The sequence below is a fragment of the Oncorhynchus mykiss genome, chromosome 16 (genome assembly GCF_013265735.2).
Source record: "Oncorhynchus mykiss isolate Arlee chromosome 16, USDA_OmykA_1.1, whole genome shotgun sequence".
In the NCBI taxonomy this organism is placed as follows: domain Eukaryota; kingdom Metazoa; phylum Chordata; class Actinopteri; order Salmoniformes; family Salmonidae; genus Oncorhynchus; species Oncorhynchus mykiss.
In genome coordinates, this window is record NC_048580.1 from 65,596,572 (window position 1) to 65,614,140 (window position 17,569).

At 45.2% G+C, this 17,569-nt stretch overlaps 1 protein-coding gene across 1 annotated transcript in view; it reads right to left on the reverse strand.

The window, feature by feature from the left end:
- LOC110518541 (ERC protein 2-like) overlaps positions 1–17,569 on the reverse strand; it is a 488,643-nt gene that overhangs the window by 464,922 nt on the left and 6,152 nt on the right. Inside the window, exon 2 of the mRNA XM_036947561.1 lies at positions 4,103–5,050. Coding sequence (XP_036803456.1) covers positions 4,103–4,786 — 684 coding nt within the window. The 5' untranslated portion in view covers positions 4,787–5,050. The remainder of the gene's footprint in view (positions 1–4,102; positions 5,051–17,569) is intronic.

The following is a 17,569-nucleotide window of genomic DNA, read 5'->3' on the forward strand; positions in this document are numbered from 1 at the left end:
CATGTTTCAGTGTTACTTGCCTTGAAGCGAGCATAGAAGGCTTCTGGTTGGGTATATACGTACATTCACTGTGGGTGACTGTACTGACGATGTCATCGATGCACTTATTGATGAAGCCAGTGACTGATGTGGTGTACTCCTCAATGCCATCAGAAGAATCCCGGAACATGTCCCAGTCTGTGCAAAACAGTACTGTAGCTTAACATCTGCTTCATCTGACCACTTTTTTGACCGAGTCACTGGTGCTTCCGGCTTTAGTTTTTGCTTGTAAGCAGGAATCAGGAGGTCAGAATTGCCAAATGGAGGGCGAGGGAGAGCTTTGTATGCGTCTCTGTGTGTGGAGTACAGGTGGTCTAGAGTTTGTTTTCCTCTGGTTGCACATAGGTAAAACGGATTTAAGTTTCCCTGCATTAAACTCCCCGACCACTAGGAGCGCCGCCTCTGGACGAGCATTTTCCTGTTTGCTGATTGGCCGTATACAGCTCATTGAATTGGTTTGTGATGGTAAATAGACAGCTACGAAGAACATAGATGAAAACTCTCTTGGTAGATAGTGTGGTCTACAGCTTATCATGAGATACTCTACCTCAGGCAAGCAAAACCTTGAGACTTCCTTAGATATCGTGCACCAGCTGTTGTTTACAAATATACATAGACCGCCACCCTTTGTCTTAACAGAGGCTGCTGTTCTATCCTGCCGATACAGTGTATAACCCACCAGCTGTATGTTATTCATGTCGTCGTTCAGCCACAAGATATTACAGTTTTTAATGTCCCATTGGTAGGATATACATGCTTGTAGTTCGTCCACTTTATTATCCAACGATTGTACATTGGCCAATAGTACAAATGGTAAAGGCAGATTAGACGCTCGCCGCCATATCCTCACACCCCGACCTCCTTCCGCGATACCTGCGTCTCTCCAGCGATTGACGGGGATGAGGGCCTTCTCGGCTGTCTGGAGTAAATCCCTCTCGTCCGACTCGTTAAAGATAAATTATTCATCCAGTTCAAGGTGAGTTGTCACTGTTCTGATTTCCAGAAGGTCTGTTCAGTCATAAGAGACGGTAGCAACAACATTATGTACAAAATAAGTTACAAACAATGCAAAAAATATATATATATAAATAGCTTGGTTAAGAGCCCATAAACCGGTTGGTTAAGAGCCCATAAAATGGCAGCCATCCCCTCCAGCGCCATTTGAGTAAAGGAGGACCTTTTTAATGCTAATATTTCTCACAACCGGTCTCCCTCTGACTATCTCCAGAGAGGAGGGAAGGAGAATACAGAGAGGGGGAGAAGTAACAAGAATGGAGAGAACAAGAGGAGAGAAGAGGCAAAAGAGAGGAGGGAGGAAAAGGATGAGAGAGGGAGAGGGCAGAGGAACTTTGGCAGACAATAGATAATAGTGGCTTCTGTCGTGACGATAAGATATTACTAGAAACTAAAAAGTTAAGTCAGAAGGTCGAGGGAAGAGAAGTACAAGTTTAGAGAGGAATCAATAAAGGGTGCAACCGCTGTTTGACCTCCTCAATTAGAGTGTATTGATCCTACCATGTGCGTTTGTTAAAGAGGATTGTACTGACTGCAGAACAACAAGACCTCAATATCACCCATATTCCTGTCTACTGATATCTATCAGGTCTGCTAAAGAACAGCTATGTAATCTGTCATCATAGTGAACAGGTAGCCTGCCAGGTTAGAGCGTTGGACCAGTACCCGAAAGGTTGCTGAATCAAATCCCTGAGTTGACAAGGTGAAAATCTGTCGCTCTGCCCCTGAGCAAAGCAGTTAACCCACTGTTCCCCGGGCGCCAGGACGTGGGTGTTCAGAGGCGTTGGGCTGAATGCGAAGACACATTTCAGTTGAATGCAATCAGTTGTACAACTCACTAGGTATCCCTTTTTCCCTACACACAGCACACACTGCTGTGTTCTGAATACAAACAATGATGATGTTTGGATCATGCCTAGTGGTATCCATCCACCCTAAAGACTTTACAAAGAACCACAATAATACAAAGAAAGATTAAAAAACATATATATTAAATCACTGTCTCACCCTCAATCCCCCTGACCCCTCACCCCCACCCCTCTCAGGTTATGTAAGGACTATGTTATGTGTCATCAGGATAATGTGCAGGCTACGGTGTACGGTATGTGCTATCTATGGCATCAGAGTAGTTATTATCAATGTACAGTAAGTGAAGATATTCTCCATATGCTCCATCCAACCACAAAGGAAGCTGTCTGTAGAATGATTCTGTATTCAGTCACTATTAATGAAAATACAAAAAGGTTCATCCCCTGTGGACTCAATGTTTCTCTGTTCTTCATCTGAGTGAGTAAAAACAGTGTGTGTGTGTGTGTGTGTGTGTACGCCGGTGTAAAAGCACAGTGGTACAGTTAGTGTAAGAGTGTGAGACCGAGCTAAAAAAGGTATGGAGAGGAGGCTTCACAGCTGTGTGAGGGAGAAGAAGCTAAGCCTCATAAAACACACCTCTGTGAGAAGGACAGAGTGAAAGGGAGAGAAGACAGACCAGAGAGCAGTCTATAGAACCTCTCCTCCCATTCATTCTAACTTCACAGAAGAACTGACTTTTATAGCTGCTAGAATGCCAGCCGTTGGACATGTTCCCATGGTAACAGTGAGAGTGCCGTGTCTACCACACGGTCTTTATGTACACTACCGGTCAAAAGTTTGGGGTCACTTAGAAATGTCCTTGATTTTGAAATAAAAGCACACAAAAAAAATTGTCCTTTAAAATAACATTAAATTGATCAGAAATACAGTACAGTGTAGACATTGTTAATGTTGTAAATGACTATTGTAGCTGGAAACGGCTGATTTGTTATGGAATATCTACATAGGCGTACAGAGGCCCATTATCAGCAACCATCACTCCTGTGTTCCAATAGCAGGTTGTGAGCTAATCCAAGTCATTTTAAAAGGCTAATTTGTCATTAGAAAACACTTTTGCAATTATGTTAGCACAGCTGAAAACTATTGTTCTGATTAAAGAAGCAATAAAACTGGCCAGTTAGACTAGTTGCGTATCTGGAGCATCAGCATTTATGGGTTTGATTACAAGCTAAAAATGGCCAGAATCAAATAACTTTCTTCTGAAACTCATCAGTCTATTCATGTTCTGAGAAATGAAGGCTATTCCATGTCAAATTGCCAAGAAATTGCCAAGAAACTGAAGATCTCGTACAAGGCTGTGTACTACTCCCTTTACAGAACAGAGCAAACTGTCTCTAACCAGAATAGAAAGAGGAGTGGGAGGCCCCGGTGCACAACTGAGCAAGAGGACAAGTACATTAGAGTGTCTAGTTTGAGAAACAGACGCCTCACAAGTCCTCAACTGGCAGCTTCATTAAATAGTACCCGCAAAACACCAGTCTCAACGTGCTTCTTTAATCAGATAACAGTTTTCAGCTGTGCTAACATAATTGCAAAAGGATTTTCTAATTTAAAAAAATATATATATATTTCACCTTTATTTAACCAGGTAGGCTAGTTGAGAACAAGTTCTCATTTACAACTGCGACCTGCAGACCGCTGCAGCGATCGATTAGCTGCTCAGATAGCAGATGTTAAAAGTTGGTGAGGGAGATATAAGTCTCCAACTTCAACTATTTTTGCAATTCGTTCCAGTCACTAAGTCACTCAATCACTCAATTAGCCTTTTAAAATGATAAACTTGGATTAGCTAACACAACGTGCCATTGGAACACAGAAGTGATGGTTGCTGATAATGGGCACCTATGTAGATATTTCATAAAAATAAAAAGAAATCGGCCATTTCCAGCTACAATAGTCATTTACAACATTAACAATGTCTACACTGTATTTCTGATCAATTTGATATTATTTTATGGGGATTTGTTTTGTCTTTTCTTTCAAAAACAAGGACATTTCTAAGTGACCCCAAACTTTTGAACGGTAGTGTATATCTGTCTAAAAAAACACCCAGAAACCCATTGGGATACATTATACATTTTTACACAGAAACCTCCAGGCAGACGGTGTGGATGCTTTGTCCCCATGTTAAGACCATCATGGGCCTTCAATCAAGCCTCCCTCCCCCGGTTATTCTCACCTGGTCCTCCTCTGGAGAGGCCCACTTCTGTTCCTTCAGGATGGATGTAAGGGCTCCCTCCTCTTTCCTCATCCCTCTGTCTCGACTTTTCACCTCCGGGCTCCAGAAGTTCTTTCTACTGTTGACAGAAGAGCTCATCCTCCCTTCTCTCCCATCCCTCTCTCCATCCATCTCTCTTCTCAGCAATTCATTCTCTCTCTGCAGCTCCCTGAGCTGAACCTGGATGTCTTCTCCCGCTCCTTCTCCACCCCGTCCAGCCTGCCTCAGCAGCCCTGAGGGCCCCCCTGCCTGGAGGTGCTGGGTGTGGCTCTGGTCCCCATAGCCCTGGCTGTCTGATGTGGTGGTGATGTTGGGGCTGCTGCCCATGGCTGTGGTCCGGCCCGTGTAGGAGGTTCTGCTGGTGGCTCGCCCCAGAGTCATGGTTCCTTTAGGGTAGCCACCGGAGGAGGCCAAGGCATCGCGGTCACTTAGGTACATGGGGCCGGAGGTGGCGTAGGCTGCGTTCAGGGACTGGATGTTCTCCATAGACAAGGTTTTACCCCCTGACCCTGTCCCGGCCGACTTTGACCCGGACCCACTAGCCACGCCAAGTTTACGGTACCCCTGCTTCGGGTTCTTCTGTAACTTAGTTGAACGTGCGGAGCTGCCCTCTCCATGCCCAGTGCTCCTGGCACTGGCATGCATCCTGCTCTGATGACGGCTGGATTCTAATGTGGAAACATGGCAGCTACATGCTCAGAAAGAAAAACAAGTGTCTAACGAGGTGCCGTCTTTCTTGTCCTCGGGATCCTTATGTTTTTGGACTAGGATTTGTTTTACTCACTGACATTCATCTCTGTCACTGGTGGTTGGAGACAGTCACAGTTCCAACACAGCAGGCTGCTGATCTCTCATACAGGCTGGTCACTATTCTGGAGCTCACTGCCACACTGGAGGGTACCATGGATACTGTGGAAGAGAGCAGGAGGGAGGGAGGGAAATGAAAATAGATGGAAAGAGGAAGAGAAAAGATGGCGCCAATCAACAAAATCACACCAGCACAGACAATATCACCCCTGAGAGAACTGTGCTATTTCAATTGAGAAGTGAGATCTTAGACAGGTCTAAGCAGGCAGGAATCCTGTGGTATTGGGTTCAGAGTGGGAGTGGGCCTCTACTCTATGCTGAAAAGCTTTCTCTAGGTCTAGGCAACCCCTAATTAAACCCACATGTATAACCACATAGAGAGATAGAGAATGAGGGGAGACAGCGTGAGGTTACAGAAATAGATGGAGGAGTGGAGAAACTGGGAGAGAGGGATGATGAAGATGAAATAAAAAAGTGTGAGAGAGAGATGGGTACTGAGAAGAGAAAGAGAGTGGAGAAACTGGAAGACAGATGGAGACAGGGTAAGAGAGGAGAGAGGGGGAGAGGGGGAGAGAGAGAGAGACAGGGTAAGAGAGGAGAGAGAGAGGGAGAGAGAGAGAGACAGGGTAAGCGAGGAGAGAGAGAGAGAGAGAGAGAGAGAGACAGGGTAAGTGACGAGAGAGAGAGAGAGACAGGGTAAGCGAGGAGAGAGAAGAGACAGGGTAAGCGAGGAGAGAGAGAGAGAGAGAGACAGGGTAAGCGAGGAGAGAGAGAGAGACAGTGTAAGCGAGGAGAGAGAGAGAGACAGTGTAAGCGAGGAGAGAGAGAGAGAGAGAGAGAGAGAGAGAGAGAGTGTGTGTAAGCGAGGAGAGAGGTATTGGTTATCCAAAATGGGGATATGTGGAGAAATCACTTTGCAAACCTCTACAGCAATATAACAAAGAGCCCAGAACAAAAATATATACAAGAAAAATGACAAATCCTTGAATCAGCAGTCAAAGACTATCAGAATCCTGTGGATACCCCAATTACAGAAGAAGAATTATTGGAAAAACTATGCACTCTCCAACCCAAAAAGGCCTGTGGTGCTGATGGTATTTTAAATGAAATGATCAAATATACAGACCACAAATTCAAATTGGCTATACTCAAACTCTTCAACATTATCCTCACTGCAGGTATTTTCCCCGATATTTGGAACCAGGGATTGATCACACCAATCTATAAAAATGGAGACAAATTTGACCCAAATAATTAGAGGAATTTGCGTTAACAGCAACTTGGGGAAAATTCTCTGCAGTGTTATAAATAGCAGACTACATCATTTCCTTGACGAACACAACGTCCTGAGCAGAAGCCAGATTGGATTTCTAAAAAATTATCGTACATCAGACCACATTTACACCCTCCACACTCTAATTATTAAACAATTTGGCACAAATGTATTTTTTGTAAACTAATAGAAAGTGGTATTGCAGGGATAACATCAACGTACACTAAAAACAAATGTGCGGTTAAAATTAACAACAAGCAAACAGACTTCTTCTCTCGGGGACGGGGAGTGAAACAGGGCTGCCCAATAAGTCCAACACTATTTAACATCTACATTAATGAATTAACAACAAGCAAACAGACTTCTTCTCTCGGGGACGGGGAGTGAAACAGGGCTGCCCAATAAGTCCAACACTATTTAACATCTACATTAAGGAATTAACAACAAGCAAACAGACTTCTTCTCTCGGGGACGGGGAGTGAAACAGGGCTGCCCAATAAGTCCAACACTATTTAACATCTACATTAATGAATTAACAACAAGCAAACAGACTTCTTCTCTCGGGGACGGGGAGTGAAACAGGGCTGCCCAATAAGTCCAACACTATTTAACATCTACATTAATGAATTAACAACAAGCAAACAGACTTCTTCTCTCGGGGACGGGGAGTGAAACAGGGCTGCCCAATAAGTCCAACACTATTTAACATCTACATTAATGAATTAACAACAAGCAAACAGACTTCTTCTCTCGGGGACGGGGAGTGAAACAGGGCTGCCCAATAAGTCCAACACTATTTAACATCTACATTAATGAATTAACAACAAGCAAACAGACTTCTTCTCTCGGGGACGGGGAGTGAAACAGGGCTGCCCAATAAGTCCAACACTATTTAACATCTACATTAATGAATTAACAACAAGCAAACAGACTTCTTCTCTCGGGGACGGGGAGTGAAACAGGGCTGCCCAATAAGTCCAACACTATTTAACATCTACATTAATGAATTAACAACAAGCAAACAGACTTCTTCTCTCGGGGACGGGGAGTGAAACAGGGCTGCCCAATAAGTCCAACACTATTTAACATCTACATTAATGAATTAACAACAAGCAAACAGACTTCTTCTCTCGGGGACGGGGAGTGAAACAGGGCTGCCCAATAAGTCCAACACTATTTAACATCTACATTAATGAATTAACAACAAGCAAACAGACTTCTTCTCTCAGGGACGGGGAGTGAAAACAGGGCTGCCCAATAAGTCCAACACTATTTAACATCTACATTAATGAATTAACAACAAGCAAACAGACTTCTTCTCTCAGGGACGGGGAGTGAAAACAGGGCTGCCCAATAAGTCCAACACTATTTAACATCTACATTAATGAATTGGCAAAAACATTAGAAGAATCCGGCAGCACCTGGTATCATCCTACACAACACTGAAATCAAGTGTCTGCTGTACGCAGATGACCTGGTGCTGCTGTCTCCCACTAAAGAGGGGTTACAGCAGCACCTAGATCGTCTTCACAGGTTCTGTCAGACCTGGGCTCTGACCGTTAACCACAGGTTCTGTCAGACCTGGGCTCTGACCGTTAACCACAGGTTCTGTCAGACCTGGGCTCTGACCGTTAACCACAGGTTCTGTCAGACCTGGGCTCTGACCGTTAACCACAGGTTCTGTCAGACCTGGGCTCTGACCGTTAATCACAGGTTCTGTCAGACCTGGGCTCTGACCGTTAACCACAGGTTCTGTCAGACCTGGGCTCAGACCGTTAACCACAGGTTCTGTCAGACCTGGGCTCTGACCGTTAACCACAGGTTCTGTCAGACCTGGGTTCTGACCATTAACCACAGGTTCTGTCAGACCTGGGCTCTGACCATTAACCACAGGTTCTGTCAGACCTGGGTTCTGACCGTTAACCACAGGTTCTGTCAGACCTGGGTTCTGACCGTTAACCACAGGTTCTGTCAGACCTGGGTTCTGACCGTTAACCACAGGTTCTGTCAGACCTGGGCTCTGACCGTTAACCACAGGTTCTGTCAGACCTGGGTTCTGACCGTTAACCACAGGTTCTGTCAGTCCTGGGCTCTGACCGTTAACCTAAAACAAAACAAATATAATGATATTCCAAAAAAGGTCCGGAAATAAGGATGACAAATATAAATTATATTTGGACACAGTTCTATTAGAACACACCAAAAACTACACATATCTAGGACTAAATATCAGCAACACAGGTAGCTTTCACGTGGCTGTGAATGAGCTGAGAGACAAAGCAAGAAGAGCATTCTATGCCATTAAAAGAAACATCAAAATCGAAATTCCAATTAGAATCTGGCTCAAACTTTTTCAATCAGTTATAGAACCAATTGCTCTATATGGCAGTGAAGTATGGGGTCCAATCTCTAATTATGAATTTACCAAATGGGACAAACATCCAATTGAAATACTGCTTGAAGAGTTTTGCAAGACTGTATCGCAAGTGCAAAAGAAAAACTCTAAATAACACATGTAGAGAATTGGGCCGATACCCCCTCCTCATTCGAATAGAAAAAAGAGTCTTCAAATTTTACAACCACCTAAAAACAAGTGACCCCAAAACATTCCATCACACAGCTCTACAATGTGAAGAGATGAAACAAGAGAAGATTCCACTCAGCCAGCTGGTTCTGAGGCTCAGTTCACCAACTCAAACCAACCCCATAGAGCCTCAGGACAGCACTCAGCCAGCTGGTTCTGAGGCTCAGTTCACCAACCCAAACCAACCCCATAGAGCCTCAGGACAGCAGTCAGAAAATCTGGCCCAACCAAATCATCACAAAACAAAAATAAAAATATATCACCTATTGAAAAGACACCACAAAAAATCTAAGTAAACTTCAATGCTATTTGGCTCTAAAGAGACAGTACATGGTGGCAGACTATCTGACCACTGTGACTGATAGAAAACCGAGGAAAACATTGACTAGGTACAGACTCAGTGAGCACAGTCTGGCTATAGAGAACGGTCGTCACAGACAAACCTGGCTGCCCAGAGAGGACAGTCTGCCTATAGAGACCGGTCGTCACAGACAAACCTGGCTGCCCAGAGAGGACAGTCTGGCTATAGAGACCGGTCGTCACAGACAAACCTGGCTGCCCAGAGAGGACAGTCTGGCTATAGAGACCGGTCGTCACAGACAAACCTGGCTGCCCAGAGAGGACAGTCTGGCTATAGAGACCGGTCGTCACAGACAAACCTGGCTGCCCAGAGAGGACAGTCTGGCTATAGAGAACGGTCGTCACAGACACACCTGGCTGCCCAGAGAGGACAGTCTGGCTATAGAGAACGGTCGTCACAGACACACCTGGCTGCCCAGAGAGGACAGTCTGGCTATAGAGACCGGTCGTCACAGACAAACCTGGCTGCCCAGAGAGGACAGTCTGGCTATAGAGAACGGTCGTCACAGACAAACCTGGCTGCCCAGAGAGGACAGTCTGGCTATTGAGACCGGTCGTCACAGACACACCTGGCTGCCCAGAGAGGACAGTCTGGCTATAGAGAACGGTCGTCACAGACACACCTGGCTGCCCAGAGAGGACAGTCTGGCTATAGAGACCGGTCGTCACAGACAAACCTGGCTGCCCAGAGAGGACAGTCTGGCTATAGAGAACGGTCGTCACAGACACACCTGGCTGCCCAGAGAGGACAGTCTGGCTATAGAGAACGGTCGTCACAGACAAACCTGGCTGCCCAGAGAGGACAGTCTGGCTATAGAGAACGGTCGTCACAGACAAACCTGGCTGCCCAGAGAGGACAGTCTGGCTATAGAGAACGGTCGTCACAGACACACCTGGCTGCCCAGAGAGGACAGGCTGTGCTCACTCTACTCCAGGGGAGAGGTAGAGACAGAGCTGCATTTCCTATTACACTGTGACAAATACACAGACCTAAGAGAATATTTCTTTCCCAAAATTATAATTCAATACAAAGAATTTGAAACTATAAAAGATGAAGAAAAAATCTAATATTTATTGGGTGAAAAGCCAAATTGTGCAGTTTTGGCAGCCAAATATGTGTCCTCCTGCCACAACCTGAGGGACAGCCAGTGAAAAGTGCAAAGTAATGTTGATAATATTTCCCATCTTGTTTTGTTTTGTCTTTCATACCATGTCATGTGTCTTCTCAGTCATGTTGACACTGGTCTACTACCATTGCTTTAATGTATTGTTGTTCTCATTAATATTGTTTTTGTAGTTGTTGTTAATGGTAATCCCATGTCCACTACTACTATTATTATTGCTGTTGGTCCCACCATTTATTTATATATAAATACAGTGCCTTGCGAAAGTATTCGGCCCCCTTGAACTTTGCGACCTTTTGCCACATTTCAGGCTTCAAACATAAAGATATAAAACTGTATTTTTTTGTGAAGAATCAACAACAAGTGGGACACAATCACGAAGTGGAACGACATTTATTGGATATTTCAAACTTTTTTAACAAATCAAAAACTGAAAAATTGGGCGTGCAAAATTATTCAGCCCCCTTAAGTTAATACTTTGTAGCGCCACCTTTTGCTGCGATTACAGCTGTAAGTCGCTTGGGGTATGTCTCTATCAGTTTTGCACATCGAGAGACTGACATTTTTTCCCATTCCTCCTTGCAAAACAGCTCGAGCTCAGTGAGGTTGGATGGAGAGCATTTGTGAACAGCAGTTTTCAGTTCTTTCCACAGATTCTCGATTGGATTCAGGTCTGGACTTTGACTTGGCCATTCTAACACCTGGATATGTTTATTTTTGAACCATTCCATTGTAGATTTTGCTTTATGTTTTGGATCATTGTCTTGTTGGAAGACAAATCTCCGTCCCAGTCTCAGGTCTTTTGCAGACTCCATCAGGTTTTCTTCCAGAATGGTCCTGTATTTGGCTCCATCCATCTTCCCATCAATTTTAACCATCTTCCCTGTCCAAGCTGAAGAAAAGCAGGCCCAAACCATGATGCTGCCACCACCATGTTTGACAGTGGGGATGGTGTGTTCAGGGTGATGAGCTGTGTTGCTTTTACGCCAAACATAACGTTTTGCATTGTTGCCAAAAAGTTACATTTTGGTTTCATCTGACCAGAGCACCTTCTTCCACATGTTTGGTGTGTCTCCCAGGTGGCTTGTGGCAAACTTTAAACAACACTTTTTATGGATATCTTTAAGAAATGTCTTTCTTCTTGCCACTCTTCCATAAAGGCCAGATTTGTGCAATATACGACTGATTGTTGTCCTATGGACAGAGTCTCCCACCTCAGCTGTAGATCTCTGCAGTTCATCCAGAGTGATCATGGGCCTCTTGGCTGCATCTCTGATCAGTCTTCTCCTTGTATGAGCTGAAAGTTTAGAGGGACGGCCAGGTCTTGGTAGATTTGCAGTGGTCTGATACTCCTTCCATTTCAATATTATCGCTTGCACAGTGCTCCTTGGGATGTTTAAAGCTTGGGAAATCTTTTTGTATCCAAATCCGGCTTTAAACTTCTTCACAACAGTATCTCGGACCTGCCTGGTGTGTTCCTTGTTCTTCATGATGCTCTCTGCGCTTTTAACGGACCTCTGAGACTATCACAGTGCAGGTGCATTTATACGGAGACTTGATTACACACAGGTGGATTGTATTTATCATCATTAGTCATTTAGGTCAACATTGGATCATTCAGAGATCCTCACTGAACTTCTGGAGAGAGTTTGCTGCACTTAAAGTAAAGGGGCTGAATAATTTTGCACGCCCAATTTTTCAGTTTTTGATTTGTTAAAAAAGTTTGAAATATCCAATAAATGTCGTTCCACTTCATGATTGTGTCCCACTTGTTGTTGATTCTTCACAAAAAAATACAGTTTTATATCTTTATGTTTGAAGCCTGAAATGTGGCAAAAGGTCGCAAAGTTCAAGGGGGGCGAATACTTTCGCAAGGCACTGTATATATTTTTATTTTATTTTTCGACATGTACACTTTGACAATGTAAGTAATAATGAACTTGCCATGTCAATAAAGTCAATTGAATTGAGAGAGAGAGAGAGAGAGAGACAGGGTAAGCAAACAGAGAGAGAGAGAGGGAGAGACAGGGTAAGCGAGGAGAGGAGAGAGAGAGAGAGAGAGACAGGGTAAGCGAGGAGAGGAGAGAGAGACAGGGTAAGCGAGGAGAGAGAGAGAGAGACAGGGTAAGCGAGGAGAGGAGAGAGAGACAGGGTAAGCGAGGAGAGAGAGAGAGACAGGGTAAGCGAGGAGAGAGAGAGAGAGACAGGGTAAGCGAGGAGAGAGAGAGAGAGACAGGGTAAGCGAGGAGCGAGAGAGAGAGACAGGGTAAGTGAGGAGAGAGAGAGAGAGAGAGAGAGAGAGAGAGAGAGAGAGAGTGAGAGAGACAAGGTAAGCGAGCAGAAAGAGAGAGAGAGAGAGAGAGAGACGGGGTAAGTGGGGAGGGGAGAGACGGGGACAGGGTAAGAGAGGAGAGAGACAGAGACGGAGACAGGGTAAGAGAGGAGAGAGACAGAGACGGAGACAGGGTAAGAGAGGAGAGAGACAGAGACGGAGACAGGGTAAGAGAGGAGAGAGACAGAAACAGGGTAAGAGAGGAGAGAGACAGAAACAGGGTAAGAGAGGAGAGAGACAGAGACGGAGACAGGGTTATAGAGGAGAAAGAGACAGAGAGAGAGAGGGTAAGAGAGGAGAGAGAGACAGAGACAGAGACAGGGTAAGAGAGGAGAGAGAGAGAGATGGAGACAGGGTAAACGAGGAGAAAGAGACAGAGAGAGAGAGGGTAAGAGAGGAGAGAGAGACGGAGACGGAGACAGGGTAAGAGAGGAGAAAGACAGAGACGGAGACAGGGTAAGTGAGGAGAGAGAGAGAGATGGAGACAGGGTAAGAGAGGAGAGAGAGAGATGGAGACAGGGTAAGCGAGGAGAGAGAGAGATGGAGACAGGGTAAGTGAGGAGAGAGAGAGATGGAGACAGGGTAAGTGAGGAGAGAGAGAGAGATGGAGACAGGGTAAGTGAGGAGAGAGAGAGAGATGGAGACAGGGTAAGTGAGGAGAGAGAGAGAGATGGAGACAGGGTAAGTGAGGAGAGAGAGAGAGATGGAGACAGGGTAAGTGAGGAAAGAGAGAGATAGAGATGGAGACGGTAAGTGAGGAGAGAGAGAGAGAGAGATGGAGAAAGGGTAAGTGAGGACAGAGAGAGAGAGAGATGGAGACAGGGTAAGTGAGGACAGAGAGAGAGAGAGATGGAGACAGGGTAAGCGAGGACAGAGAGAGAGAGAGATGGAGACAGGGTAAGCGAGGACAGAGAGAGAGAGAGAGATGGAGACAGGGTAAGCGAGGACAGAGAGAGAGAGAGATGGAGACAGGGTAAATGAGGAGAGAGACAGAGACGGAGACAGGGTAAGAGAGGAGAGAGAGAGAGACAGGGTAAGCGAGGACAGAGAGAGAGAGAGAGCAGGCTAGAGGTCAGGGTATAGATTTAGAGTTAGATAAACTTGGATTTTTTGTCAGGGACATATACAGGATGCTACCCTCTACAACATAACCTTCACTCCAAATCAAAACTCAAAACCTACAACCTGATTTTGGACAGAATTACGGAATCACCTGGAAGGTTTACAACTACCAAGGATTATTATTCTATACAGCAAATTCTCTGGAAAACAACAGAAACCTGAAAACACCATCCAACCTGGAACTGAGTGAGTAATGTTTAGTCTGAAACTATATTTTATTTCCAAAAGCCAAGAAGAAAAATACACTACATTACTTTATTCGGACTAAATGCTAAATTAATTCTGCCAAGCTTGATACAACTTCAACTAGCACTGACGTGTCAAGTGAGAGGTGTCAAAGCCCTTTCCCAACAATGGCAGGAGAGTCGAACAGTCTACTCCAACCAAATGGAGAGGCTTTAGAAGCTGCCTCCCGCTGTTCAGAGGTAATTCAAATACAGTACCCTGTGTATGTAAAGAATGATAAGGCAAGAAAAGATTACAAAATGAAGCTCCTTATGGAAAATCAAGAGACTTTTTGCTGACTATTATAAAAATAGGAACATCTTCCACACAGACCATCCCCTGGCTTGGTACAGTGCTATATTAGCACACCCCTCTGTTAAGAGGGGAGGTGTTACCGAGGGGTGGAAACTCAGGATACTAGACAACAAGGACTCTGAGTCAGCTAATATAAATCTCTATAAGTCTGGAACAGTAATGGTACAGGGCAACACCAAACAGTTTCAGCTGGACTTTCAACTAATCAAGGAATTAGCCCAGCAGGAGAAGCTCTCCCTTGAGAAAGATACCCCCACCCAGAGCGGGTCAGACCTGACCTCTTCATTATATAACCCCACAGACGAGCAACCCCAAGTGGAAAGTAAACCTCCCAGCACAGAGTACTACCCCCTCATTGAAATGAAGGATACATTTACCCAGCTGGAGGTAAGGCAGGTGGAGCTGGAACAGCAGGTGATTACACTCCAGTCAGCACAGACCCAGACAACAGTCCAGCACAACAACACCCCCTTAACTAGACCTAGAGAGCTGGAGATGGAGAGTGACATATCTGCACTCTGGACTGTGGACTTCAACATTATAAAAAACAAGAGCAGGAGAAGAACAGAGCACTAGAGGAGAGGATCAGACTGCTGGAGGAGAGGTTTAGGGGGATGGCGTGTGACAGAGAACAAACCACTAGAGAGGTGGCCACCCCCACAAAGAAGCCAGCAGAACAGCCCACCTCAGCTCCAAACAAAAGTCTTGACCTCACAGCAGAACAGTCCACACCAGACCCTGACCATAGCGTCGACATCACAGCAGAACAGACAAATGAAGAACCCCAAGCCCAGCTGCTCTCACCCCGGCTGAGCAACCCCCCTGTCAGCCACCCTGATAGCCCTTCTGACAACCCCCCCACACCCACTGAGGACATACACAAGACACAGATTGTTCTCCTTATGGACTCAAATGGGAAATATATGGAAGAAAAAAAACTTTTTCCAAAACACAGTGTGTCTAAACTCTGGTGTTCAAACACCCAGCGCACCCTAGACCTTCTGTCTGAGGCCAAACTAGGCTCACCTAGCCACATAATAATACACACAGGCACAAACGACCTGAGAGCAAAGCAGAAAAGGGTGGCCACAGCACTGAAGGGAGTGATTGAAAAAGCTTCTTCTACTTTCCCCAACGCACAAGTGGTTATCTCCACCCTGCTACCACGAAAAGACTTCCACCCTGCTACCATACAGTGGGTAAACTCAAGTATTTCCCGTGATTGTGCCTCAAAACCAAATGTTTACCTGGCCCACCACTCCACCCTGGACTTGAACAACCTCTATGACCAGGTCCACCTATTCAAGGCAGCAGTGCACACCTTCGCCCAGACTCTATAGAACATCACTCTCAAACACAGCCCCAATACCTAACACAGGAGCAACAGATCAATAGACAACCCGTCCAGACCAGCGAGACACCCTCCCAGACCAGCGAGACACCCTCCCAGACCAGAGAGAGAGAGACAGAAACAGGTAAGAGAGGTGAGAGAGAGATGGAGACAGGGTAAGTGAGGAGAGAGAGAGAGATGGAGACAGGGTAAGTGAGGAGAGAGAGACGGAGACAGGGTAAGTGAGGAGAGAGAGAGAGACGGAGACGGGGTAAGAGAGGAGAGAGAGAGATGGAGACAGGGTAAGTGAGGAGAGAGAGAGAGATGGAGACAGGGTAAGTGAGGAGAGAGAGAGATGGAGACAGGGTAAGTGAGGAGAGAGAGAGATGGAGACAGGGTAAGTGAGGAGAGAGAGAGAGATGGAGACAGGGTAAGTGAGGAGAGAGAGAGATGGAGACATGGTAAGTGAGGAGAGAGAGAGATGGAGACAGGGTAAGTGAGGAGAGAGAGAGAGATGGAGACAGGGTAAGTGAGGAGAGAGAGAGAGATGGAGACAGGGTAAGTAAGGAGAGAGAGAGAGAAAGTGAGGGGAGAGAGAGACGGAGACAGGGTAAGTGAGGAGAGAGAGAGAGAGAGAAAGAGAGAGAGATGGAGACAGGGTAAGTGAGGAGAGAGAGAGCGATGGAGACAGGGTAAGTGAGGAGAGAGAGACGGAGACAGGGTAAGTGAGGAGAGAGAAAGAGAGAGACGGAGACAGGGTAAGTGAGGAGAGAGAGAGAGATGGAGACAGGGTAAGTGAGGAGAGAGAGAGACGGAGACAGGGTAAGTGAGGAGAGAGAGAGACGGAGACAGGGTAAGTGAGAAGAGAGAGAGAGATGGAGAAAGGGTAAGTGAGCCCATTGCCCTTTATGGTTGTGAGGTCTGGGGTCCGCTCACCAACCAAGACTTCACAAAATGGGACAAACACCAAATTGAGACTCTGCACGCAGAATTCTGCAAAAATATCCTCCGTGTACAACGTAGAACACCAAATAATGCATGCAGAGCAGAATTAGGCCGATACCCACTAATTATCAAAATCCAGAAAAGAGCCGTTAAATTCTATAACCACCTAAAAGGAAGCAATTCACAAACCTTCCATAACAAAGCCATCACCTACAGAGAGATGAACCTGGAGAAGAGTCCCCTAAGCAAGCTGGTCCTGGGGCTCTGTTCACAAACACAAACACACCCTACAGAGCCCCAGGACAACAGCACAATTAGACCCAAACAAATCATGAGAAAACAAAAAGATAATTACTTAACACATTGGAAAGAATTAACAAAAAAACAGCAAACTAGAATGTTATTTGGCCCTAAACAGAGAGTACACAGCGGCAGAATACCTGACCACTGTGACTGACCCAAAATTAAGGAAAGCTTTGACTATGTACAGACTCAGTGAGCATAGCCTTGCTATTGAGAAAGGCCGCCGTAGGCAGACATGGCTCTCAAGAGAAGACAGGCTATGTGCTCACTGCACACAAAATGAGGTGGAAACTGAGCTGCACTTCCTAACCTCCTGCCCAATGTATGACCATATTAGAGAGACATATTTCCCTCAGGTTACACAGATCCACAAAGAATTCGAAAACAAATCCAAATTTGAAAAACTCCCATATCTACTGGGTGAAATTCCACAGTGTGCCATCACAGCAGCAAGATTTGTGACCTGTTGCCACGAGAAAAGGGCAACCAGTGAAGAACACACACCATTGTAAATACAACCCATATTTATGCTTATTTATTTTATATTGTGTCCTTTAACCATTTGTACATTGTTAAAACACTGTATATATATATATATAATATGACATTTGTAATGTCTTTACTGTTTTGAAACCTCGGTATGTGTAATGTTTACTGTTAATTTTAGTTGTTTTTCACTTTATATATTCACTTTGTATGTTGTCTACC